A 27376-nucleotide genomic window follows, 5' to 3' on the forward strand; every position below is an offset into this window, starting at 1 on the left:
ACAAAAATGATCTGAATTTGACTCGGGGCTCCAGGTGGAGGAGAGAGCCTGTGGAGGACTTGATGGGGAATGTCCTTCCTCTGTGTAGTAGTCTATCTGTTCTTCATGCAGGATATGAACCCATTCTTAAAAGTAAAAAGTTGGAAGTGCTGCAAAAGAGTTAACCTGGAGAAACAGGAGATGGTCAACTGGAGTCATTTAACTGATTGTGCTATTCAATCAATACATTTTAAAAAAACCAGAAACATAGAGATGCTGTGTATGCAATCCCTTGGTGTGTGCATGGGTGCTCTGAACATAGCCCATGGTGACTTTTGAGCTCTGCGCAGATGACCCATTAAGCAGAACACAGAATTTAGCACTGCTGAAGCCAGGATGGCAGGGTGGTAATTCAAAGGTTGCTGTGGCAACGACGCTTAATTTCCAGCAGTCAGACAAAACAAAGGATGGTTTATAGGACAATTAATATAGGCTGTGCTCCATGTCTTCAGGCTTTCCGCTGCCCGAGGTAACGGCCATTAGTGGAGCCATAAACTATGTGATGATCTGCATCGCTGGGTCTCAAATGAAGACGTTTATTTTAAAATTTCATTCAGGACAATTCAATTTTGTTTTAGAAAAGAGAGAGAGAGAGAGATGATTTGTCAAATGTATCTTGCAGGCATTGATGAACAGTTGCTATAAAGGGGGAAAGAGCTAATAATGAGATATGACAGAATGCCCAGACACCCGTTGTCTTGAGGTGCCGACTTGGGAGATGAGTTTTCAACTGGGCTCAACAATTTGGTGCTTTGGGGTGAAGGCCCTGCCGACAGCCTCCTGCTTCATGGATGACATGTAGATCCATTTTGGTATGCCCCAGGACTTGACTGGAGCATGGCTGTCAAGCCCCACCCAGAAAGAAAATGGGATTTTTGATTCCAAGGATTGGCCATTACATGAGACACTTGGTGCAATGGACCACTGCAATGGGTTACACACATATGAAAATGTTCTGGGAACAAAATAAGACAGCAAAATGCTTTGTTTTGTTTTGTTTTATTTGAGCATTTCTATCTCACCCTTCCTCCAAGGAACTCAGGGACCTTTAAGACATTACCCAGAGCCCCCTCTCCAGGTCCCTCTGTGTAATAATGTGAGCCACTTACTAGAAAGAATAGCACCTTGGTGATGGAATGCTTAACTGCAGAAATGATTACCTGGTACTTACATTAGGACATTCCCTGTACCAAGTGAAGACCTTCTTCATCTATCAGGCCTTATAATTAGATCCTTGTTTATTTCCCCTCTTGTTGGGTTTTACTGCTGATTTATTGATCATAGGCTGCTTTGTATGACTTTGTTCTGCTTTGTACGGATTTGTGCTGCTTCTGTACTGGTGCAGTTTGTTGACTATTTGTCTTGAGTTGTTAATTGCTTACATTTGCATTTATTAATTTTAATTGATCTTCAGATAGATAGATGATAGATAGATAGATAGATAGATAGAGAGGTAGAGATAGATAGATAGATTAGATAGATAGATAGATAGATAGATAGATAGATAGATAGATAGATAGATGGATGATAGATAGATAGATAGATAGATAGATAGATAGATAGAGATAGATAGATAGATAGATAGATAGATAGATAGATAGATAGATGATAGATAGATAGATAGATAGATAGATAGATAGATGATAAATAGATAGATAGATGATAGATAGATAGATAGATAGATAGATAGATAGATAGATAGATGATAGATGATAGATGATAGATAGATAGATAGATAGATAGATGATGATAGATAGATAGATAGATATAGATAGATAGATGATAGATAGATAGATAGATAGATAGATAGATAGATAGATAGATATAGATATAGATAGATACATATAGATAGATGATAGAGATGCTCAGGTGAAAATGAGGGCTCCAGGTAACCCAGTTTCAATCTTTTAGAGGACATATTTCCTTGTCTCACTGAGTTATAGTGGGATTAAGAATATCTTGCTGCATCAATCCATCTGGTCCAGAAATCAGCTCCCAATAGTGGCTAAGCAGAAGCTCATTTGGAAGCCCACAAGGAGGCCATGTCAGTAACAGCACTCCCTGGTTGTATGTACCCAAGTTACTGATATTTAGAGGTAGGTTGTCTTAACCTGGCACCAGAAACATATTAGCACGAGTGCCAAATAGGCCTTGCTTGGGAAAGCATACCATCGGTATGGGGCCACAACTGAAAAGGCCTCTCTCTATGTGTCATTGCCATTGTCTGACCCTCTCTCCAAGGAGTCATCCAGAGGTAGTCCCCAAATGATGACCTTAGGGTACAATAAACTTTGCATCAGGAAAGGCACCCCATTAAGCATTGGGCCATATCAAATTTTGTTAGTTAAACCCACCAGTTTCATTTGGGCACTGAAATGTATCAGCAGACAGTGAAACAGTACCAGAACCAGGGGCTATCTAGTCATAGAATCATAGGGTTGTAGAGTTGTAAGGGGACCCGAGAGTCATCTAGTCCAACCCCTGCCATGCAGGAATCTCAACTAAAACATCCATGACAGATGGCCGTCCATCCTCTGCTTGAAAACCTTCCATGAAGGAGAGTCCACCACCGTCCAAGGCAGCCCGTTCCACTGTTAAACAGCTCTTACCATCATAAAGTTCTTCCTGCTTAGCTCCCATCAGCAGCTTGGCTGCTGCATTTTGCACCCGCTGCCTTTTCCAAGCCATCCTTATAATCATTACATAGAAGGAATAACGAGCTTAGCCTCATCCAGGCAGCAATAAGCAGGCCTGATCTACATGTGTTCCAGTAGATTGTGGGACCATCTCAGCGTAGCCTAGGGCCACCCAGCACCAGGCAAAACACAAGAGGCATGGTTGATTCTCCTACATATATTGTAAACCACCCTATGATCTTCTGATGAAGGGCAATATAGAAATTTAATTGATGGTGATACCTGTTGATCTTGCTTGGGTGGAGGGCTAGTTTGTATTGTGGATTTCCCAACAGACTGGCCAGTTTGTACCCGCTTGCTAGCTTGCATTTGCAGTTCCTCACCCTGGGTTCTGCTTCACCTGACAAAGGGACTTCCACCAGTGAGGAAGCTTTTTCAGGGCTACATTCCTTGTTGAGCAACCTTATGGCGCCCGCATGTCAATGGCAAGGGGACACAGAGGCAAATGTGGAGCCCCTGGGGCTGAGTTTCTGCTTTCATCGAAATTCTCTTATATCCCTACAGTGAGAGCTCTGGGAGGAAGTACAGTGGTACCTCTGGTTATGTACTTAATTAGTTCTGGAGGTCCGTTCTTAACCTGAAACTGTTCTGAACCTGAAGCACCACTTTAGCTAATGGGGCCTCCCGTTTGCTCTTACTATTCACTTGTATTTTCTTGGAGGTGAGAGAGGCTGGGTGTGGTTGGTTGTCTTTGGTGGACTGTAGTGAGAATTGTTTTTGTGTGAGAGTGGGGTGTGAGTGTGTATTTTTGAATCAGGTTAGCCAGATTGATTTGTACTCTGTCGGGGGATTCTTCCGGTGTCTTGTTGGGCTGTGTATGTGATAAAGGGGAGCCATACCGGGGTGAATGTGTCGTCTTCTATTTGTCCCCGTGTCAAGTTTCAGTTTATTGGTTTTAATCTTGTTTTGTTGTTTAGTCGTGTCCGACTCTTCATGACCCCATGGACCAGAGCACGCCAGGCACTCCTGTCTTCCACTGCCTCCCACAGTTTGGTCAAACTCATGCTGGTAGCTTCGAGAACACTGTCCAACCATCTCGTCCTCTGTCGTCCCCTTCTCCTTGTGCCCTCAATCTTTCCCAGCATCAGGGGCTTTTCCAGGGAGTCTTCTCTTCTCATGAGATGGTCAAAGTATTGGAGCCTCAGCTTCAGGATCTGTCCTTCCAGTGAGCACTCAGGGCTGATTTCCTTCAGAATGGAGAGGTTCTTGCAGTCCATGGGACTCTCAAGAGTCTCCTCCAGCACAATAATTCAAAAGCATCAATTCTTCGGCAATCATCCTTCTTTATGGTCCAGCTCTCACTTCCATACATCACTACAGTGGTACCTCAGGTTAAGAACTTAATTCATTCTGGAGGTCTGTTCTTAACCTGAAACTGTTCTGAACCTGAAGCACCACTTTAGCTAATGGGGCCTCCCGTTGCTGCCACGCTGCCACCACGCGATTTCTGTTCTCATCCTGAAGCAATGTTCTTAACCCGAGGTACTATTTCTGGGTTAGCGGAGTCTGTAACCTGAAGCGTACGTAACCTGAAGCATATGTAACCCGAGGTACCACTGTATTGGAGAACCTGGCATATAACAAATCAGCAGGGTGGTGAGAGACTTTGGATGTGCCCCGCAGACACCATGCTTATGTAAAACAGACAAAGAAAGATTTAGTAGGCGAGCCGATAAGATATATCTAAAAGGAAAGCAAGTTTCAAAATTGCCCTAAGTGGGATAAATTGCAGTATTACTCTGGCGATGCACACATGAAAATGGATTATCTTAGAGGAAAGCAATAATATAGAGGAGATTCTTATTTAATAAACTTTCAGGGCTCAGCTTAGTATTTTGTACTAAATAACAATAGCGACAAACCAAGAGGATAGTTTCTGTTTTTAGATATTTGTAAATGTCAGGGTTTGATTTACTCTCCATTTCACATTTCTTTCTTTATTAATTTTCTATTTCATTATCAATACTGACACTTTGCAGCCCGGTGCTCAGGCTTCCTCCACAAGGACACACAAGGCATTGAATATAGCTTATCAATCACTCTTCCTGTGTGGCATTTTAGATTGTTACATTGCATTCTTGGACCAATTTGCTCCTGGCATTCACCTCCTAGCTTCAAAAATGTGGAAGAGGAACCATCCATATTTTGTTTCCAGGTCCAATTCAATGTGCTCACATTTGTGTTTAAAGAACAACACAATTAGTAGTGTCTCACATATCTGAAAGACCATCTACATCTTTACGGATCCTCTCAGGTGTTAAGATCAACAGAGAGGAGTGCTCTCTAGGTCATTCCACTACCCTCAAAAGTGCAAGGAATAGCAGCCTGGAAGAAGACGGTCTCTGTTGTTGACCTTAACATGTCAAACTTCCAGTCCACAAAGGTGTGTCTAGGATTTTCATTTTATGGCTTTTGCTATATATTGAAAACTCACCTCTTTTCTATGGCATGTGAAAATGGAGATATCTTGCTTTGTAGGACCTATCTCTATTTTTGAATCTGAGGTCCAGCGCCGAAGGCCTTCTGGTGGTTCCCTCACTGCAAAAAGCCAAGTTACAAGGAACCAGGCAGAGGGCCTTCTCAGTAGTGGCACCCGCACTGTGGAACGCCCTCCCAGCAGACATCAAAGAGAAAAACAACTAGCAGACTTTTAGAAGACATCTGAAGGCAGCCCTGTTTAGGAAAGCTTTTAATGTTTGATGGACTTTGTTGTTGTATGTTGTTCAGTTGTATCCAACCCTTCATGACCCCATGGACCAGAGCACGCCAGGCACTCCTGTCTTCTGCTGCCTCCTGCAGTTTGGACAAGCTCATGCTGCTAGCTTTGAGAACACTGTCCAACCATCTTGGCCTCTGTTGTCTCCTTCTCCTTGTGCCCTCAATCTTTCCCAGCATCAGGGTCTTTTCCAAGGAGTCTTCTCTTCTCATGATGTGGCCAAAGTATTGGATCCTCAGCTTCAGAATCTATCCTTCCAGTGAGCACTCAGGGCTGATTTCCCTAAGAATGGATAGGTTGGATCTTCTTGCAGTCCATGGGACTCTCAAGAGTCTCCTCCAGCACCATAATTCAAAAGCATCAATTCTTCGGCGATCAGCCTTCTTTATGACCCAGCTCTTACTTCCATACATCACTACTGGGAAAACCATAGCTTTAACAAAACACACCTTTGTCGGCAAGGTGATGTCTCTGCTTTTTAAGATGCTGTCTATGTTTTTCATTGCTTTTCTCCCAAGAAGCAGGCATCTTTTAATTTTGTGACTGTTATCATGAAAACAGTAGTTTGATGAACTACTGTTTTTTAATATTTTATTGGAAGCCACCCAGAGTGGCTGGGGAAACCCAGCCAGATGGGTGGGATATAAATAAATTGTTGTTGTTGTTGTTGTTGTTGTTATTGTTATTATTTTTATTATTGTTATTATTATCATCATCTATCCTGTCCTGTCCTGTTTTTTTCTGGGATAGTTTTACTCTTTTAAAAAAATATATTTGTATGACTATTAAATATCAGTCACTTTCAGTTTCCCTCAAGTTCTCAATTTCCCCTTATAAAATTCAGTTCTTTACATTTTCCCCACAATATTCATATTTTAAGGGCTTCACAAAAATTAACATTTCATTTTTAAAAAGAACCCACAGAAGAACCAGCTTAGGTTGCAAACCTTGCCCCTCCCCCCCAAAAAATAAAAACGTGGTTCATTTGTTTCCATAATTTGGTCAGTTGCTCCTGGACAGGCAACTTTATTTAAGGCCTGACATTCAAGCAGCACATGGGACAAGCTCTTATTCCCATGATCAGAACCACCACATAGTTCAACATTCAAAGAGACCCAGGTTCAATCCCTGACCAAGGCTGGAAAAGCTCGATGGACCTACGACAGCTTTCTGCAATCCTAACATTACATATTAAGCCGACTATTAGTATATCAAACCTGCTATCTGAGTGCCCAAATGCTGATGTTTCCTGAATTGAAGGAGTATATATGGTTGTTTGGTTTCCACTGGAGAGTTTCTCCTCTCTCTCTCTCTCTCTCTCTCTCTCTCTCTCTCTCTCTCTGTGTGTGTGTGTGTGTGTTTAGGGATGCCATTTTAATCTAGCAGGTTCAGTTTCTGGCACAGATGTTGTAGTTCTGCTTGTGTGACCAACGAACCAAAATGCTTCCCTCCACGTGTTTTTTAAAAAATATTTTTTATTAACAGGCCAATCAAATCACATTAATTCCAAATCACATTAATTTCAAATTACACAGCCAAATTTTTAAATTTTTGTTGGGGGTACCCATGCTTCGAGTTCAGAAGGGGATCCAAACATCTCTCTTGCTGCTGCTTTAATCTTCACAGTTCTGTCCAAATAATATTCACAGTTCTATTCAATCGTCTCTTTATTATTTTCCCCATCTTCTTGTTGTTGTCATATATTCCTTTCTTTGTTACCTCTGGTAGTCTCCACAAGCAGGTTGAAAACAAACGTTGTTACTGTGTGGATTTTGCATTCTCCAAGAGCCATATCAAAACAAACAGACACCATTTCCATACTTTCATACAAGACATTCTTAAAGTCTGTCCGTTAATCCTTGCAGGCTTGTCAGTCCTCACTTATTAGGGGATTCTGCCAGGTCAAACTCACAATCCGATATAATAACAAACCATGGTCCTCCTCCCCCTCGATCATCCTGAAGCCAGGCCTGCCGTAATAAATCTCTTTTTATAACTGCGTCACAAAGACCTTTCGTTCCTTTCCAAAACTTCCCACAAGCCATGTCTTTGCTTAGTAATTTATTTCCACATAGTTCTTAATCACCCTGCTTGTAATCAGTAATTGCAATGATTCTTCTTGGTGGGAGGGTTGTTAGGTACTTACATAAGATAAAAAAAAGAAAAGTCCCCCCTTTTCAGTCCCGTTCCGACATACCGACCCTTTGAAGTATCTTCTTCTTGATTTATTGTTGAATGCATCCCGTCGCTTCACTTCGCAGAGATCACTTAAATTAGCAGTCTTCACTCCCGATCTTCACTCGAAATATGTGCATTTGCTTCTCTCTAATTGTTTATTTTGAACTCCTGCAACCAGGCCGCATGATCAGAGACAGCTTCAGGGAGAGCCGTCTCATATGAGGGCTGTGTGCCTAGTGCCCTCACCCCCTTCTTTTGAATCCGGGGGTGATTTATGGCAGCTGCAGGCAAGGCAGTGTTCCCCATTCCCTTGGGGTAACCAGGGAGGCTGCATACTCCCATATCAGCCTCTTAATTACCTCGTGTGAGCCGGAGAGATGGTATTGTCAGCCATCTTCCAATGCGCCCCTAGCGGTCCCCGCTTCTCTCCACTTCTATCCAATTTACTTTAACTGCATGTGCTCCAGTCATCTTATTTACTAAGAGCAATCTCAATCCTTTGAGTGCTGATTCTTATGAAGCAACCCACACAGACGAGGGAATTACCAGTATGTTTGAGAAATTCCAAAGTCTTTTAGGAATGCAACCCATGAGGAAAACCCATGCTCTAAATTCCAGCCCAATGAGGACGGCATTCCCAGCAGCCACAAAATGTTGGCACACCGTTTCCAGAGGGGTGGGAGGGTCAGAAAGCCAAAAAGGAATGGCGTAACCTGAGGAGGGGGCACTGAACAGGAAAACTCCACATTGCAACATTTTGGGGTGACAATGACGATGACAACATAAGCTGGATGTACAAACTGATGCAAAAGGTAGCAGAGTTTACGGAGACAGTGTCCAAAGGTACTCCCCACTGAAAGCAATGGGCAGCATTTGCATTATTCAGAAGTGCATTTATTTATGCTTGAATTTCCTAAAAACTGTCTAAAACAACAAAAGCACATACATAAAAAACCATTCAAATCTATTGCAGATATCAATCAATCAATCAATCAATCAATCAATTAATCAAAATCTGTAGAAATAAGGAAACAGCTGCCACACATCCCTATTTGTGACTTTGCTTGAAAGTTTCAGAACAATACTTTGTACACGTTGTACAGGCATTCTAAATTAAGCTTCTCTCTCCCCCCCCCCACCAATTCTTCCTGCCCATTTTATAATAATCTGGAAATGTGTGCAAATCTAGAAATTACTACCTTGTACGTGTTTTCCAACAGAAGCCATCAAGATGTCATATTTTCACAATGCGTCAATTTGTAAATGCCTTGACAATTATTCCTCTGCTTATTATTTATCACGCCTTACCCTCTCATAATGTTGAAAGAAGGGTCTCTTTTGCTGGTTAACAAGGTATAATAGCAAGATGTTTTCTTGATAAATGGCATGGCATAAATCAGGTTATAGCGCACACAGTGAAAGAGTTTTCCATAATAAAAGGCTAACAAATAATAACGCCATACGCTTTATTGGATTTCAGTTGTTACCAGAGTTGTTCACATTGATATGCGACCGCAGATGTTTCTTGCTAGTACTGGAAACCACTGACGCTGTAAACTACAAATCCCAAATCTCCTGTATTGCACATGAAAGAACCGGCATGTCAGTTATTTCCTTCAACAAATCATCTAAAGTGAAGAAAACAACCACAACAGCCTAGAGGGACGTTTGGGGATAAAAGTACAGAGTTTGGGGGCAGACTTTGGTCTGGCTCTCACAAAGAACATATAGGTGTTGGGGAGTGTGTGTGTGTGTGTGTGTGTGTGGAGAGACCTGTGTCCAGACTCTGCAATTTAAAATGAGCTGTAGGAAACTGAATATCCCCACATATGGAAAACTACATGTCAGAGGGAAAAGCTTTTCCCCCTGCATACTGCCCGGTTGAGTTGCTTCTGGCAGACCAAGCCAGGAAGGAATAGGTAGAGTCAATTCATTACTCCCAGGGGTGGGGAACTGTTTTCAATTTGAGGACCTTGTTCCCTTCTAGGCAAGCATGCAGAGGCCACACGCCCATGGAGGGCGCAGACAGAAGCAAAAATGTATGAAGCAGCAAATGGAAATTCTACCTTTGCACAACAGGCTAATTTCTGCACACACACTCCTCTCTTCCACCTGGAGAAGCAGGAGGCATTATTGACATTGGGATTATAGAACTACAGAGTTGTAGAGTTGGGAGGGACTCCAAGAATCATCTAGTCCAACCCCTTGGAAGGCAGGAATCTCAGCTAAAGCATCCATGACAGATGGCCACCCAACCTCTGCTTAAAAACCTCCAATGAAGGAGAGACCACGACTTTTCAAGGGAGTGTTGAACAGCTCTTTCTAGCAGAAAGTTTTTCCTGATGTTTAGTCGGAATCTCCTTTCTTGTAACTTGAACCATTGGTCCATGTCCTAGCCTCCAGAACAGGAGAAAACAAGCTTGTTCTCTCTTCCATGTGATGGCCCTTAAGGTATTTGAAGATGGCTATCATATCTCTTCTCAGTTTCCTCTTTTCCAGGCTAAACATACCCAGCTCCTTCACTCATCCAGAAATGCATGGAGTTTGAAGCAGACAAAGTGAGGCTTGTCACTTTGTGGTGGATTTCCGAGGACCAGATTGGGGGGGGGGGCTTGAGTGTCACATTTGGCCCTTGGGCCTGAGCTTCCCCAGACCTTTACATATACTGAAGTGCAGGCAGGTCTGGTCCACTCAAGGCACAAATAAGGACCTTGGACAGCTCCTTATAGACCCTGATCCAAGATGGTGCTTCAGCTCAGAGCTGGTGCTACCTGCAACCTCCTCAAGATGGGCAAGACCTATTTTGCTCACAGAGCAGAGGGGATTCATGGAGACTGGGGTGAAGGAAGCTGAAAGGCAGTGCCATCCTCCAGACTGGATGTAAATAAAAAGGCAGGCAGGTGGGCACCTGGGGGCAGATTGAAGTTGGTGGGCATCATTCCACTTGTCCAAATGGAGCAGCCTCTAGTCTAGTGGAAAATGCCATGCATAGTTTAGTGCTAGACAACAGAAGAAGAGGAGCCAAGAGGAACATTGTGCCACTAACAGTAAAAGGTAAAGGGAACCCTGACCATTAGGTCCAGTCATGACCGACTCTGGGGTTGTGGAGCTCATCTCACTTTAGTGGCCAAGGGAGCCAGCGTACAGCTTCTGGGTCATGTGGCCAGCATGACTAAGCCGCTTCTAGCGAACCAGAGCAGCGCACGGAAACACCGTTTACCTTCCCACCGGAGCGTCACCTATTTATCTACTTGCATTTAGATGTGCTTTCAAACTGCTAGGTTGGCAGGAGCAGGGACCGAGCAACGGGAGCTCACCCCGTTTCAGGGATTCGAACCGCTGGCCTTCTGATCAGCAAGTCCTAGGCTCTGTGGTTTAACCCACAGCACCACCCATGTCCCTGCCACTAACAGTAGTCCCCCCAAATTTAGAAGAATTTCACCCCCCCTCCCAACTAGTTCCCCAGTACTCGGTTGCCTCCATCGTGTCACACTCACACCTGCTCTTAAAGAGAGAGATCAGAAGAATCTTAATTTGCATCAGCCACTGGCCATAGCAATAAAATAAAATACAATGTACTGAAGACAGAGCTAAATCAGGCATAGGCAAACTCAGCCCTCCAGATGGTTTGGGACTACAACTCCCATCATCCCTAGCTAACAGGTCAGGGATGAAGGGAATTGTAGTCCCAAAACATCTGGAGGGCTGAGTTTGTCTATGCCTGAGCTAAATGCTTAGCTATACAAAATATATTCTAGACGTTTATATCAGTACAAATGGCAGAGTTAATAAAAAAACTGAGGAGTGTTAAAAAATTAATCAAATAATAGATCTTATTCTAATTGCCCCTGTTAACTTATTTTGCTGTTTTTGCTGTCGCCTGATTATCTTGATCTCCTAAAAGAAAAGACACAATAGCAATGGTTAAGCAACCTGGTATGGATAGTAGTAGAGGGGTAATAACTGCCTCAACCTGCTCTTAAATAATTTTGCAATGTCAGATTGAAACACACAAAATTCAGGATGTCCGTGCCCTGGCAGATGTGCCCCCATTGGGTCTTCCAGTTGTGCCACATCACATTCTGTTGAGCAATAAAATAACACAGAAATAAAAGTGGTAGAGATTTCATATCCCTAAAGCAACTGCTTATTCAAGGGGAAAGCAAATTTGCTCGCTTAGTATTAGCATAGTCTCACCTGGCAAACTAGGGTTTTTTTAAAAAAAGAAAAAAGAAAAATTCGGACAAAGGAAGCATCTAGGCAGAGGGGAAAGTATGTGTGTTCTGACAAAAAGGGTTGCATAGGGCCACATCTTGTCAAAGACATATCAGCAGGTCTGGAAAATGAAGTTCCAAAGGGTAGTATAAAAACTCTTGATAGCGGATTCCTTTTCAGGAACAAAGATTTCGCCGGCTTGATAGAAATTCAATGGCACACAAAAGGCCTTTTTTGATGTCTGTTCCATCTGATAAATACAATGACTTATAGCAGGAAGTGCTGAATGCTGTGGATGTGTGCTACCTGATTTTGTTAGCTACAGAAGAGGGCTACCTAGGAGATAAACATCACTTCCTCTGATAAGTTTTAATTTTCTCCCCTTTCTCTTTGGGCTCTCTCTCCCTTTCAGCATTTGAAGAGAAAAAATAAGAGGGGGGAAATCAAAGCAGACTACTGTAGAGCATGCTGTGGGGAGAACAAAAATCAAGGAGTAGGTGGAGGAGGAAAATCTGAGATGATGAAAAGTTTTCTGATAAAAGGCAAACAATGATATTGCTGTCTAATTAATTCTGTCTGCCTGCCTGTCTTCTTTATACAAATACAGTACTTATGCATTTATGCACACCTAAATGACCAGGGTTGGTGAAAATTTGCTCTGGATAAATGTATAATAGGGAAAAGATTTTGATCCTCAAAGTTGTGAGTTCAAATGTGACCTCAGCTTTGAAGCTCCTAGGTGGTCTTAAAGCAAACCATTTTCTCAACCTCCCACATGCCCATATCTAATAAAGGGGTGACATCTGAACCTTCTTACCCCATTTCATTCATAATTGGACTAGGCAACTGGATATTTCCTCTCTGGAAAATAGCTTGGCTTAGCTTGAGCCAATTAAGGACCACAATCAGGTGATCTTGTGCTGCTGACGAAGTCGCTGGGTGAGTACTGGATTCTGTTCCTTCTGTCCATGCTCATAACCCATGATTTACAATTTAGGCTGGAGAAGAACTTGGAGATTTTTTAAATTTGCTGAAATTTGTAGGCTAAACCATCAGAACATAAGAAGCTGTCATATACAGTGGTACCTCGGGTTAAGTACTTAATTCGTTCCGGAGGTCAATTCTTAACCTGAAACTGTTCTTAACCTGAAGCACCACTTTAGCTAATGGGGCCTCCCACTGCCGCCGTGCTGCCAGAGCACGATTTCTGTTCTCATCCTGAAGCAAAGTTCTTAACCCGAGGTAATATTTCTAGGTTAGGGAAGTCTGTAACCTGAAGCGTATGTAACCTGAAGCGTATGTAACCCGAGGTACCACTGTACTGAGCCAGACCATTGGTCCACCTGGCTCAATACTGTCTATAGTGACTCACAGCAGCTCTTCAGGATTTTGGAGAGAGGACATTTCCATCCCTAACTGGAGATGATTGGGATTGAACCTGGCAACTTCTGCATGCAAAGCAGATGCACTACTACTGAGCTATAGACCTTCCATGAAATTATGAACTCTGGCAAGGTCACTAACAACAGCACTGGCTTCCTTTAAAGGGACGGAGTTGTAATGGTTCCTGAAGTGATGTCTGTGAAATGCTTTGAACAATCTGTAGCGTTCAATGTTTGCTAAGTCATATGAGAATAGATTTCTACTACAGGAGCTGTTGCCTTGCGTGGCATTAGCCACAGCTTGTGGGTGACAAGTTCAGCTCTTGAAGAAATGGTCATGTTAAAACACTCAGTCTATTTCTGGGGGAAATGAGAGCCCTAATCCTGGAAAATGTGACAGCCAGTTTTCTGACAGATTGCCCTGAGCCTGCCTGTGATCTCCCCAACCGAGGTTGACTCAGAAGAGATCAGAAGTATGGAATTTGGCAGGTGGTGACTTGAAGCAAGTACACAAACCCTTGTCATTCTCAGCTCTGCCTGCCCCCCCCCCCAATCCTTTGCATTCAAGATGCTTTCTCCTTGCAACAGACAAATCAAATGCTTCTCACTCACACAAGCACACCAGAGGAAAGAGCCAGCCTTCAACACCTTGCAGTTTTCATCAGTACTAAAATACATATTTGCTAATATTCAAAATCTGAATCAGACTAAATCTGAATCTGGCTAAAGCAGGGATTGCCAACATTCAAATAGAGGACTGCACCCCTGTCTCATCCTAGTCAATGCCATATCATCTAAAGCAGGTCCTTTATTTACCTTCTTAAAGGTATGCATGTATGAAAGCATTTTTTTTTTTAAAAAAATACACAATTTTTTTGCAGCCCTCTTCCAATCATCAATAACGTTGGTTGACGGCATTGCAATCAGCACAGCTTTATAGATTACAGATAATTTCGAAAATGTGCAAAATGCTTTGGGGAGAAATCGACCCTTAATCACTCTCCTTGATGATTGATGCTGAGATCTTCACAGCTCATGTTAGACACTGAAGCCATCCAGGGATGTTGTAAGGTGATCCAACTGTCTTATGTCTTTCAGCCCTGAGGCCACTGTTCCTGAAACATGTTTTTTTTTTTTTTTTTAGCATAATATTGCCTTAAACTCCCCCATCAATCCTGCCCTTGACAAGAGGAAGCTTTGAGGGATAAAATGCGAGGAGTAAAAACTGTCACTTCTGAACCAGGTCGGCAGGTGTGCGTGCCTTTCCTTAATCTCTGCCGTGTTAAATTGCAGATTGATTTAGTGGTTTTAAACCTGGTCTGTATAAACAGTGTTAAGTCCATGATTGTTGGTGCATGGCAGCCAATAATTGGAAGGGCAACGTTTTCTTGGTTTGCAAATCAAATGTGAGTTATGGGCTGTAATCCTTCCCCCCCCTTTTTTTTTCTTTTAAGATGACAATTAGCCTGCTTTCTTTCATAAAACTCCCTGTCAGATGGGTTGGTTAAATTGTTGCTGGGGCAACAACAAGATACTCCAAGTGTTATCTAGTTCAACCCCCTGCAATGCAAGACTCTCAGCTAAAGCATATATGACAGATGTCCATCCAACCTGTTTAAAAATCTCAAAGGAAGGAGAGTCCACCACCTCTTGTGGTAGTCTGTTCCGCTCCCGAACAGTTCTCACTGTCAGAAATTTTTTTTCCAAATATTTAGTTGGAATCTCCTTTCTTGTAACTTAAGCCATTGCCTCGAGTCCTACCCTCAAAAGCAGGAGAAAACAAGCATACTCCCTCTTCCATATAACAGGCCTTTATATATTTGAAGATGGCTAGCATATCTCCTCTCAGTCTCCTCTTTTCCAAGCTAAACATACCCAGCTCCTTCAAGCGCTCCTCATCAGGCTTAGTTTCCAGACCCTTGATCATCATGGTTGCCCCCCTCTGCACATATTCCAGCTTGTCAACATCCTTCTTAAATTGTGGTACCCAGAATTGGACATAGTATTCCAGATGTGGTCTGACCAAGGCAAAATAGAGCTGTACTATTCCTAATCTTGATCCTTCCAAACTTTACTCTCTTTTCCATGATGCAGAGTTAAGGCAGGATATAGATCTCAACCATAAAGGAAAGAGAGTTAAACCAGCCTGGTTTTTCCATAGCTAATGAAAAGCAGCCAGGCTGAAAGAGTAACTTTAAGAGAAGCTTTGTGCCAATTATCACTCCACCTGCAGCCTAGAAAGTCTCGTCATGGCAACCCCTCTGTCTTTAATTACTGGCGGCACATCATGGGGACGAGAGCGCTGATTGCCGCGGCTGCAGGTGTGGCGTGCGCGGGAAGAGATTTATCGTCTCCCTACTTCGGAGACCAACCTCCAAATCTGCCAGGCTTATTTAGCTGCTTTACTTAATGCTAACTCTCTGAGCAAAACACACTTAGGTAGGGAGTTTGATGCTGCTCTTGACAAAGTTTTAAAGTGAGGCACAAACACAGAAGCAGGGAAGGAACACAGTTTATTTGTTAGCTGTGATACCTGCATGGCAGGAATGTTAGACTTGATGACCTGTGGGGTGACATACAAATCTACAGTTCCATATTGCTGAGAATTTGGGGGGTCAGTCTGGATAACACCCTGGACCCTTTCCAAAACCTTTGGCCCTTTATCAGTGTGAATGTTTAACAGCAAACCTAGAATCATAGAATCATAGATTCATAGGATTGGAAGAGACCACACGGGCCATCGAGTCCAACCCCCTGCCAAGCAGGAAACACCATCAGAGCACTCCTGACATATGGTTGTCAAGCCTCTGCTTAAAGACCTCCAAAGAAGGAGACTCCACCACACTCCTTGGCAGCAAATTCCACTGTCAAACAGCTCTTACTGTCAGGAAGTTCTTCCTAATGTTTAGGTGGAATCTTCTTTCTTGTAGTTTGGATCCATTGCTCCGTGTCCGCTTCTCTGGAGCAGCAGAAAACAACCTTTCTCCCTCCTCTATGTGACATCCTTTTATATATTTGAACATGGCGATCATATCACCCCTTAACCTCCTCTTCTCCAGGCTAAACATGCCCAGCTCCCTTAGCCGTTCCTCATAAGGCATTGTTTCCAGGCCTTTGACCATTTTGGTTGCCCTCCTCTGGACCCGTTCCAGTTTGTCAGTGTCCTTCTTGAACTGTGGTGCCCAGAACTGGACACAGTACTCCAGGTGAGGTCTGACCAGAGCAGAATACAGTGGCACTATTACTTCCCTTGATCTAGATGCTATACTCCTATTGATGCAGCCCAGAATTGCATTGGCGTTTTTAGCTGCCACGTCACACTGTTGGCTCATGTCAAGTTTGTGGTCAACCAAGACTCCTAGATCCTTTTCACATGTACCTGCCAAACCAGCCTCTTTGTCAAGGTAGTGGCTTTGGCTGGCTAGTAAGGTACCACAATTTAGCACATCCAAAAAAGTTGTTCTGTGCAATAGAAGCAAATGCGGAGGGGCTCCCTTGGCTATCTAATACCTAGAAGAACAATAGCAGATTTGTATGAGGGACGCGGGTGGCGCTGTGGATTAAACCACTGTGCTGCTTGGGCTTGCAGATCGGAAGGTCGGCAGTTTGAATCCCCACGATGGGGTGAGCACCTGTTGGTCCCTGCTCCTGCCAACCTGCAACTTCCAGTTGGCGCAGGCGCCCCGGAAACAATGGCCGACAGCCGCATCGGATATTCAGCTTCCAAAAAACGGTCAAAAACCGGAACACTTAATTCTGGGTTTTTGGTGTTTTGTTGGTAAATTAAGCCATTCGAGAACCAAGGTTCCACTGTATACAATCCCCCCTTTCCCCCCTTCTTATTCCCTTATGGTGGGACGTGGGTGGCGCTGTGGGTTAAACCACAGAGCCTAGTACTTGCCGATCAGAAGGTCGGCGGTTCGAATCCCCGAAACAGGGTGAGCTCCCGTTGCTCAGTCCCTGCTCCTGCCAACCTAGCAGTTTGAAAGCACGTCAAAGTGCAAGTAGATAAATAGGTACTGCTCCAGCGGGAAGGTAAATGGCGTTTCCGTGCGCTGCTCTGGTTCCTCCAGAAACGGCTTAGTCATGCTGGCCATTTGACCCAGAAAAACTGTCTGCAGACAAACGTTGGCTCCCTTGGCCAGTAAAGCGAGATGAGCACTGCCACCCCAGAGTCGTTTGCAACTGGACTTAATTGTCAGGGATCCCTTTACCTATGAGGGAATTAGAAGCTGGCAAGAGAGAGAAACACATGTCTTGCTCTGTGCTGGATCCCAAGTTGTGACTAATGGAGAAGCAAGATCTTTTGGGATTGTTAATTTTGTGAGCCCTTCCACCCTATGCTCATGTTGTACATACCATATGTGTAAATAAAACCATATAACCTAACAGCACCAGGCTCTCCGCTGACCTTCATCCCAAGGAAACTACATAAGTCCTGAGTAAGTGCAAGGACCTCTGGAGTCTCTTATCACTTGGAACTGGGGGAGGCATGCAAGAACACAAACACACACACAATATCCCCAAAGCACAGTTAAGGTATTGATTTGTTTGCTGTCTTGCTTCCTCCCTAGGTGATGTAGAAAAATGCGAGCTCCTGTCAAGTGGGACCCAGAGACTGGCAGTGCCTGCCAAGCTGTGCCCCACTCCTGGCATTTTTCTCCCCCTCCCCTGCGTCCTTTTGGTGTGCGGGAGCTGACCTTAGCACAGCACTAGCTGTCTTAAAAGATGGCAGGCCATCCATCACTGCCTCCGCATGCTGTCAGCATTCCATTTAATCTCACTTGTAATTTTCAGAGGAGAGGCTGGCAAAAGCCACAACTGGAATTTTAATGGGGTAGCCAATAAATATTTCTCCACTTTATGAGGTCACGGGGCTGCCCAGAGTAACCTGAAAGCTGAGATATTTTCCCAAAGTTTTAAACAGTATGCTCCATGTGAAATAAATAGGACACATAAAAGGCAGTGCTCAGGGCAGATAAAGGAAAGCATACTGCTTTGTGCATAGCATAGTTAAACTACGGAACTCATGGCCACAGGAGGCAGCAGTGGCCATGGAGCTAGATGGCTATAAAAGAAGGTTAGACAAATTCATGGAGGAGAGGGTTATCAGTGGCTACTAGCCATCATGGCTGTGCTCTGCCTCCAAAGTTTGAGGCAGCGATGTTTCTAAATATCAGTCGCTGGAAACCAAAGGAAGAGGAAAGTTCTCTTATGCTTGCAGGCTTCCCATAGACATCTGATTGGCCACTGTGAGAAGAGGTTGCTGGACTAGATGAGCCATTGGCCTGATTCAGTATTGCTCTTTGCACACTCTTATATTCTTATGTACAGTGGTACCTCGGGTTACATACGCTTCAGGTTACATACACTTCAGGTTACAGACTCCGCTAACCCAGAAATAGTACCTCGGGTTAAGAACTTTGCTTCAGGATGAGAACAGAAATCGTGCTCCAGTGGTGTGGCAGCAGCAGGAGGCCCCATTAGCTAAAGTGGTGCTTCAGGTTAAGAACAGTTTCCGGTTAAGAACGGACCTCCAGAATGAATTAAGTACTTAACCCAAGGTACCACTGTATAGTAAAATGGCTTTTTTTAATTAAAAAAAAATATATCCTCTCTGTCTTCCTACATCATATTTTACTATTATGTTTATTATTATATTTCTATCCCACCTTTCTTTAAAGGAGTTCCATGCAGCATTCGTCACTCTTCTCGCCCTCCCCATTTTTATCATCAGAGCTGGCCTTGTTAGGTAGGTGACTAACCCAAGGTCACCCAAGTGTAGCTTCATGGTCTCCCTGGTGTTAGTCCAACCTCTACACCACACTGGCTCTCAAGGTGGTTTCCAGTTATGAAAATGGTAGCCTAGATGGAGCTAAGTCCGTCTGAAAGGCACTTCCAAGACTTTCATGATTAGGACTAGGTATATGCTGTCATTATTGATATCCACCTTGGGGTGCTAGAATTGGAAACAGGGGAAGGGGCTAGACTTAAGCTTAGAAGGCAGGGTTTGACTTGTCAAGTACCCCAGAGTCTCGGGGGGGGGGGACTTTTTGTGTTGAGTGGTCATGCTACTGCCTCTGTTAAGGTAGTGTTTGCCACTCCTTGAACTTTCACTCCAACTAGCTCAAACACACCATGGTGGGTAATGGCGAAGGGAATATGTTGTTGACTGTACCTCTGTAAGTACCTGGTCCATGTCTTCAGGCCTCTTTGACTGAAACTGATGCCAAAAGATCAGGGGAGATGTTGTGTTCAATATTAGAGCTTCAAAATACACTGTATTTTAATACTTTGTTGGAAGCCGCCCAAAGTGGCTGGGGAAACCCAACCGGATGGGCGGGGTATAAATAATAAATTCTGTTCTATTCTATTCTGTTTCCAGGTCGGTCTCCAGATGATTATATGAATACTGAATCCAAAAAAATAGTCTACAAAAATTATAGATGGTCCCCAACCATAGCAGGAATTCTTTGATATCATTTGTTTGAATCTGACCTGGCTAGACCTACAGTCAATCTCTGCTTGGGGCTTACTTCTGTGACAAAGACCATCTTAATTTTTGTTGTAGGTCTCCCGAGAGGAAGGTGTCAACCTGGCCAGACAGTATGCCTGCCCTTTCTTTGAGACCTCTGCTGCCTTGCATTTCTACATCGACGATGTTTTTCACAAGCTGGTGAGAGAAATCCGAAAGAGGGAGAAGTCTCTGCCTCTGGCAGATGGGAAGTTGAAGAACAAGGACAGTCTGTGGCAGAAACTGAAAGGATCTTTGAAGAAGAAGAAGGAAATCCCTTCTTGATGGTGATCCCCATGCAGTTAGCTTTTTGGGAACTGCACAGAACAATTCCAGAAGGCATCATCTTATGCAGTCTTATTTTTTCAGGGTCCCTTTTATGCAGCACCAGCCTTCTAACTTTGGGTAAGATTCTGTGCAAGGTGGTATACGCCTTCTCCTAGTGTGTTAGTAAAGAGAAGGTTGCGTTGTATTTAATATGTTTAGTGGAAAGAAAAATGCACTGTGAATGTTTCTTATTTCATGGACAGTCATGTTCGGGTATTTTATTTATTTATTTCTAATGATTAATGGTCAACTAAGTCATACACAAAGTTAGATCCATTGAAATCAATAGAATGTAATTCCTTCAGTCTTATTATTATTATTATTATTATTATTATTATTATTATTATTATTCTTCAAGGAGGTCTACTCTGAGCATGACTAAGGTTGGACGTCAGCCACAATTCATATCCCACTCTTCATCATAAATCAACCTCCATGTTGGTCACAACATACACCTACATAAAAGCAAACCAATAATACATTCACAAGACAACTACTTTTACTATAAAATCCAGTGTATGGAGCTACTCCATCTATCATTTGTCTTCACTGCAATGGCCAATGCTGTTAACTCAGAAGACCCGGCGGAAATGAAATGCATTCGCCTGGCACTAGAAACCAACTATCCTTAGCACCAGCTGAACAATGGGTGAAAGACTAATCCAAGCCAAGGTGTCGCCATCAAGCTGGTCCTCTCATAAATTCCAGCAGCCCAGGATTGGCTTGGTGGTGGCATGTAACCAACAAGGTCTCCTGGCAGAACTCAAAACACTGTGCTTAAGGCATATTATAAGTACTTACAAGGGCTGTTATGAAGTGTTGACTGAATGGAAAGGCAGTGTCTGTCACCAGGAACCTAGTCAGCATAACCTTATGTCACCAGCAGTTATGTTTACTTTAGGGTCCTATATTTATTTTTGATTGCATGCCACTTGAGGGCCCCAGCCTTGGCTTCTACCATAGATCAGCTAGTTCTTATTCCATTCCTTCATACTCGCCTGCTTCTCTAGGTACTGTGGTTCTTGATTTATAGCCACCCAGCTTCCAAATAATCCATAACACTTAACCTTACCTAATTGGCCAAAGCACACAAAGGTCTTGGTTGGAGCTTCTGCCATAAGTCATAACCCAACTGGGGAACACTTCAGACTGCTGATCCTAATTAGCCAGGATGCCTCCACCAAGGGATGAAAGCAGGGAAGCCTTTATAGACCTGCTGAGGCAAGGATGGCAAAAATTAGCAGTCTTTTCCTCACTAGCATCCGATCTCAGACAGACATGGATAGTTCTGCTACAGCTCCAAAGAGATGACTCACTTTGTGGTCAATCACCCTGGGATCTGGATATTTAGCCACAACATGCATATATACAATCAGCCATATATTTTTTCCAATGGTGTCCTGTACAAACATTTAATATATGAGCCAGTTCACTCTCTTCTCTAACCCTGGCAGATTCGATTCTTATCTCACTATGAAATCATTATCTCAGCGGGTGGTCATAAAACAGGAAGGGTTATATGCCCAATTAAGGCATGCCTTTAAATCTAGCCAGGATCTTTATATTGTCCCCATTATCATTGTGCCAGGCACTTGGAAGGCTTGTTAATCTCATTCTCAGGAGCCTAACCCAAGAAATGATGAGACATATATCACCAGAGCATCCTTTGCCAACATGGCATCTCACATAGGTTTTGGACTAAACACCCAACAGCCCCTGCTAGCACAGCCAAGCTGGCCCAGATTGATGGGATTTGTAGTCCAAAAACATATTGAGGACACCAGTTTGACAAAGGATGCACTAGAGCAGCACAATGTTAGGAACATGGTTTTTTTTTAAAAAAAAAAAACTTGCTGTATGTAAGAATTTCTTTGTGCTTTTAGAGAGATGTTATGATGGTGATTCTTGTTCTTTCTTTCCTACACAGTATGAACATAATATAGAAAGTAGAGCTGTGCATGGCTCCCCCATTCAATTTGGGGTCCTATCCAATGATTCAGAGTGCCCCAATCCAGGATGAGTGTCAAACCTTTTTTAGAGCTAGGAATGGTCAGGTGCCTGGGACTTTTCCAGTGCTGTGATACCCATTCTGGAGATCTGGACCAAAAAGCAGTATAGAAATAATTGGATGATCCAAACCAAATCAATGACTTTGCTTAATTAGGGTTCAGAGGCCAAATTAAACACATGTTCAGGAGCAGGAAGAATGAGACGCACCCAGAGGGCATGTGCTACCCAACTCCTCTCCCCTTTTCACAGTCCCAGATCACTCTGCGTGAACCTGATCTAACCTCGGGCAGACTGAACCCGCTCCACCCAAATCCTGGGTGAACCCAAAACAGCCCAGTTTGGTTCAGGATCTGGGATAGGGCTGGAGCCACTGCATGACTCCATTCAGTAGGTAGGTAGGTAGGTAGGTAGGTAGGTAGGTAGAATTTTGTTTGTTGTGCTTTGTGAAATAAAATCATGGAAGCATGCACAAGAGCATACCAAATCATCAGATATTTGAAAACTAAATATAGGAATAAAAGAGATGTAAATTAGGGAAGGGACAAATTTACATTCTTGAAATTGAGACTTGCTGCTGCTCCCCACCCCTGGTTTTTGTTTTCACATCGTCATAGATGGTTTTGTCACTTGCTATGTTTAATATTTTATCTATAAACAGCCAGGATGAATGCAGCGTTCAGTGTGCATGCCATAATAAATGTGGGAAAAGAAGATGGTGACATGTTGTCAGTGCTTATACAGGCTTGCTTGCATCCCCTGGTTTGCCGGGGTAAAGAGATGACTACAGCCATTCTCCATGTTTTAGGATTATTATTATTTTTTAATTAATCATATGACTTGGGAATCACATTCACTGGTGTGGTGTCTCTTTCTTTACTTCTGTGGGTATGGACGAGACTATCCATTTCGTCGCATTGTCTTCAAATCAAATCAAATCAAATCAAATTTTATCAAACGGTCACAGACCAGATTAACTCGTACAGCTAGTCAGCGAAGCATAACACCGGAAAAAACAAAGGACAATTTCAATACAGATTAGGCCATAACAGCAATTTAAAATTTAGACAGCATAAATAAAATTAAGTATTTGCCTACATTGTCTTCAAAATGACCGGTTCTTAGGCAGTGGCAGCCAACATCTGTGATCCTCCAAATGGTCTACAACTCCCACCATTCCCAGAGTGACATAACAATCTTTTCCTCTTCGTAGGAACTCTGGGAATTGTAGCTCTATGAGAGCAACAGGGTCTCCTAATATGCGCAAGCATAGGAAAGGGTGGCACAGATGATGCCCAAAAAGCTGGAGCTTAAGAATGTCTAATAGCAACAGTTGCTGATGGGGTTGCAACTTGGGAACCTCCTGCCTCTGGATCCCAGGTGGGTTGAATCAGCTTCATAGGGGAAGGAGAGGGGTGGCAGCATGGTGAACTTATGTAAATAAGGTTAGGATATTCTATAACAGGCATGGCCAAACTTGGCGCTCCAGCTGTTTTGGGACTACAGTTCCCATCATCCCTGACCACTGGTCCTGTTAGCTAGGGATGATGGGAGTTGTAGTCCAAAAACAGCTGGAGGGCCAAGTTTGGCCACCACTGTTCTATGAGAAATATCTGAAAGGAAAGCTCATGGATGATGGACTCATGATGGACCAAACCGGGAGGGGTGGCTTACACCCCAGAGGACAGGATCACACTTCAAAACGACCTTGACAGATTAGAGAACTGGGCCAAAACAAACAAGATGAATTTTAACAGGGAGAAATGTAAAGCATTGCACTTGGGCAAAAAAAATGAGAGGCACAAATACAAGATGGGTGACACCTGGTTTGAGAGCAGTACATGTGAGAAGGATCTAGGAGTCTTGGTTGACCACAAACTTGACATGAGCCAACAGTGTGACGCGGCAGCTAAAAAAGCCAATGCAATTCTGGGCTGCATCAATAGGAGTATAGCATCTAGATCAAGGGAAGTAATAGTGCCACTGTATTCTGCTCTGGTCAGACCTCACCTGGAGTACTGTGTCCAGTTCTGGGCACCACAGTTCAAGAAGGACACTGACAAACTGGAACGTGTCCAGAGGAGGGCAACCAAAATGGTCAAAGGCCTGGAAACGATGCCTTATGAGGAACGGCTAAGGGAGCTGGGCATGTTTAGCCTGGAGAAGAGGAGGTTAAGGGGTGATATGATAGCCATGTTCAAATATATAAAAGGATGTCACATAGAGGAGGGAGAAAGGTTGTTTTCTGCTGCTCCAGAGAAGCGGACACGGAGCAATGGTTCCAAACTACAAGAAAGAAGATTCCACCTAAACATTAGGAAGAACTTCCTGACAGTAAGAGCTGTTCGACAGTGGAATTTGCTGCCAAGGAGTGTGGTGGAGTCTCCTTCTTTGGAGGTCTTTAAGCAGAGGCTTGACAACCATATGTCAGGAGTGCTCTGATGGTGTTTCCTGCTTGGCAGGGGGTTGGACTCGATGGCCCTTGTGGTTTCTTCCAGCTCTATGATTCTATGATTCCTAACTGAGATGGGGGGGGGGGGGAATTCAACCCTTTCTCTTTGTGAGCTAATTTGCTTGTGCTTTGGAGACCAACTCAGTGGCCTTGCTCAACAGCAGCTGCCATTATTCTTATTAATTGTGATATCCCCCCCTTTATTTTCCCTCATAATTACTTGACATTATTATTTTGTGTATTGTGTATTGCATCTTGTTCGTCCTTGGCAATGGAGTGGACTAAAAGCGCCAAAAGGAGGGGAAAATACCACCAAAACAAACATAATGAAAAACAAACTCTGGATTATCAGGTCGACATGTTACTTGGTTACTGTTTGACTGGATGAATAATTGCCTTTCTTTTTTAAAATAACAAGGGAGTGCCGCTGTGTTGGTGTGGGATGTCAATTTCCCTTTCATTTTGGCAAAGGCAAAGTTAAATGCCTGAAACAAATTAAACAAATTGAGGTGAATGTCATGAATTTCAGATTGCATTAATGCAAATCCAATTAGAGCAAATTAAATGATTATCAAATTAAACTCTTTCATTTCAGAGGTGAAACTCTCCGTGTGGGTGAAGTTGATGTAAGAGAGTCCTTTTACTCAAGCATTGTTGGCTGATCTCCCCCAGATGTCTTTCATAAAATGTCAGGGCTTGGATTCCACTCGTAGTTTTTTGCCACCTTTCATGCAAACCTACTTTGGGGAACCCATCCATGAATAGCTGCAAAGGCCAATCTAACAGACACCGTCTCTCCTCATATAATAGCCATTCATTTCTCATGCATGTGTGGTTGGTAATTTACAAACATAAATTTATATGCTGCAGATGGGAAACTTGTGGCCCTCCAGCTGCAGTTGGACTCCCATGAGCTCCATCCAGCTTGGCCAATGGCCAAGGACATCCAGCCCAGACACTGAGGTCCAGCGCCGAGGGCCTTCTGGTGGTTCCCTCGCTGTGAGAAGTGAGGTTACAGGGAACCAGGCAGAGGGTTTTCTCAGTATTGGCACCCGCCCTGTGGAACACCCTCCCAGCAGATGTCAAGGCAATAAGCAACTATTTTACTTTTAAAAGACAACTGAAGGTGGCCCTGTTTAGGGAAGCTTTTAATGTTTGATGCTGTATTGTTTTTAGCATGCGGTTGGAAGCCACCCAGAGTGGTTGGAGGAACCCAGCCAGATGGGTGGAGTATAAATAATAAATTATTATTATTATTATTATTATTATTATTATTATTATTATTATTAGGATGATGGGAGCTATAGTCCAACAGTTTCCCATCCCTGTTATAGGGATGGGAACGTGATGCAGGAAAACTACAGCAGCCCCTTTGGCTGCACTGGAGTGTAGGAACTCGAACTAATGGATTCAAATGACAACAAAGGGATTTTGACGAAACATCAGGAATAACTTTCTGACAGTGAGAGCTGCTGTGACGGCGGAGTGGGCTTCCTCAGGAGGTCATGGACTCACCTTCCTTGGAGGTTTTTAAGCAGAGGTTGGATGACCACTTGTCATGGATGCTTTAGCTGAGATTCCTGCATTGCAGGGGGTTGGAATAGATGACCCTCAGGGTCACTCCTTGTTCTACGTATGATTCTATGACTGGCTTGCCATAAACCAAAGGGGAGCCCCTCCCCCCAGTAACTGGTTCCAGTTGTCAAGTTGATCTTTCCACCATGAAGCTTCTCCTAATAATCTACTAAAATCTGCTCACCCATATCCTTTGTTGTTTAGTCGTTTAGTTGTGTCCGACTCTTCGTGACCACATGTCACTCCTGTCTTCCCCTGCCTCCCGTAGTTTAGTCAAACTCATTTTAGTAGCTTCGAGAACACTGTCCAACCATCTTGTCCTGTGTCCTCCCCTTCTCCTTGTGCCCTCCATCTTTCCCAACATCAGGGTCTTTTCCAGGGAGTCTTCTCATGAATTGGCAAAAGTATTGGAGCCTCAGCTTCAGGATCTGTCCTTCCAGTGAGCACTCAGGGCTGATTTCCTTAAGAATGGATACGTTTGATCTTCTTGCAGTCCATGGGACTCTCAAGAGTCTCCTCCAGCACCCATATCCTAGCTCATCAAGTTCTGCCCTCTGAAGTATCAGAGAAAAAGTCTTTAGTTCCCCCCGCTCTATGTGACAGTCCTTTGGGTATTATGTGGCCTTGCGCACCCTCAAACGTCTCCCTTCCTGGTTTAACACTTCCAGTTCTTCCAACTATTCCTCAACAGACTCGTTTTGCATGCTCCTGATGACCTTGGCTGTCCGTTGCTACTTGTCTACATTCTTCTTCAAACTGGAGCGCATCGTGAAATTGCCCAAACTTCAACCTGCTCCAAATTATAAAATTTGCTTAGCTCATAGCATTTGTGCCCTCAAGGTATGGGAAACTAGGCAAAGCTTGCAAAACCTGAATTTAAAAATTGAGGGTTACATTTGTGACCTACGCCCACTTTTATCTCATGGCATCGCCCACCACTGGCATTTGTTCTCTCAGAAGGTTGCTTGTTGTTGAACATATTGATTTTGCTATGAGTTCGTTCTCTCCAAGGAGGGAATTCATAAACTGAGTGCTGTCAACCACTGCTCCTGCCCCCACAAAAACACACACACACATACACAGATTTTATAATCTGAATCCTAGTACTAAAGACAATCAGACTTCTTCCATATACTGTCCTGCTATTGTTCTGTGGGTTGGCTCTGATCTGCCTCCTCAGTGGTATTTTAAATAGTTGTGCTTTTTTTATGGGAAATTGCTGTGTTCCAGCACATATACAGAATGAATAAATCATGGAACCAAAAAGGAAGCAGG

The 27376-nt window shown here is 43.5% G+C and overlaps 1 protein-coding gene across 2 annotated transcripts in view; it reads left to right on the top strand.

Annotated features, from left to right (window-relative positions):
* RIT2 (Ras like without CAAX 2) overlaps positions 1-27376 on the top strand; it is a 268111-nt gene that overhangs the window by 161610 nt on the left and 79125 nt on the right. The window contains exon 5 of one of the 2 annotated variants that reach the window (XM_083702947.1): positions 19798-21899. The exons of the other annotated variant lie outside the window; for it this stretch is intronic. Within the exon in view, the coding sequence (XP_083559073.1) occupies positions 19798-20025 (228 nt within the window). The 3' untranslated portion in view covers positions 20026-21899. Of the gene's footprint in view, positions 1-19797; positions 21900-27376 lie in introns of those variants that run through there. 2 annotated transcript variants of the gene reach the window in all.

Source organism: Podarcis gaigeae (assembly GCF_964106915.1).
Source record: "Podarcis gaigeae genome assembly, chromosome: 11".
Taxonomy (NCBI): Eukaryota; Metazoa; Chordata; class Lepidosauria; order Squamata; family Lacertidae; genus Podarcis; species Podarcis gaigeae.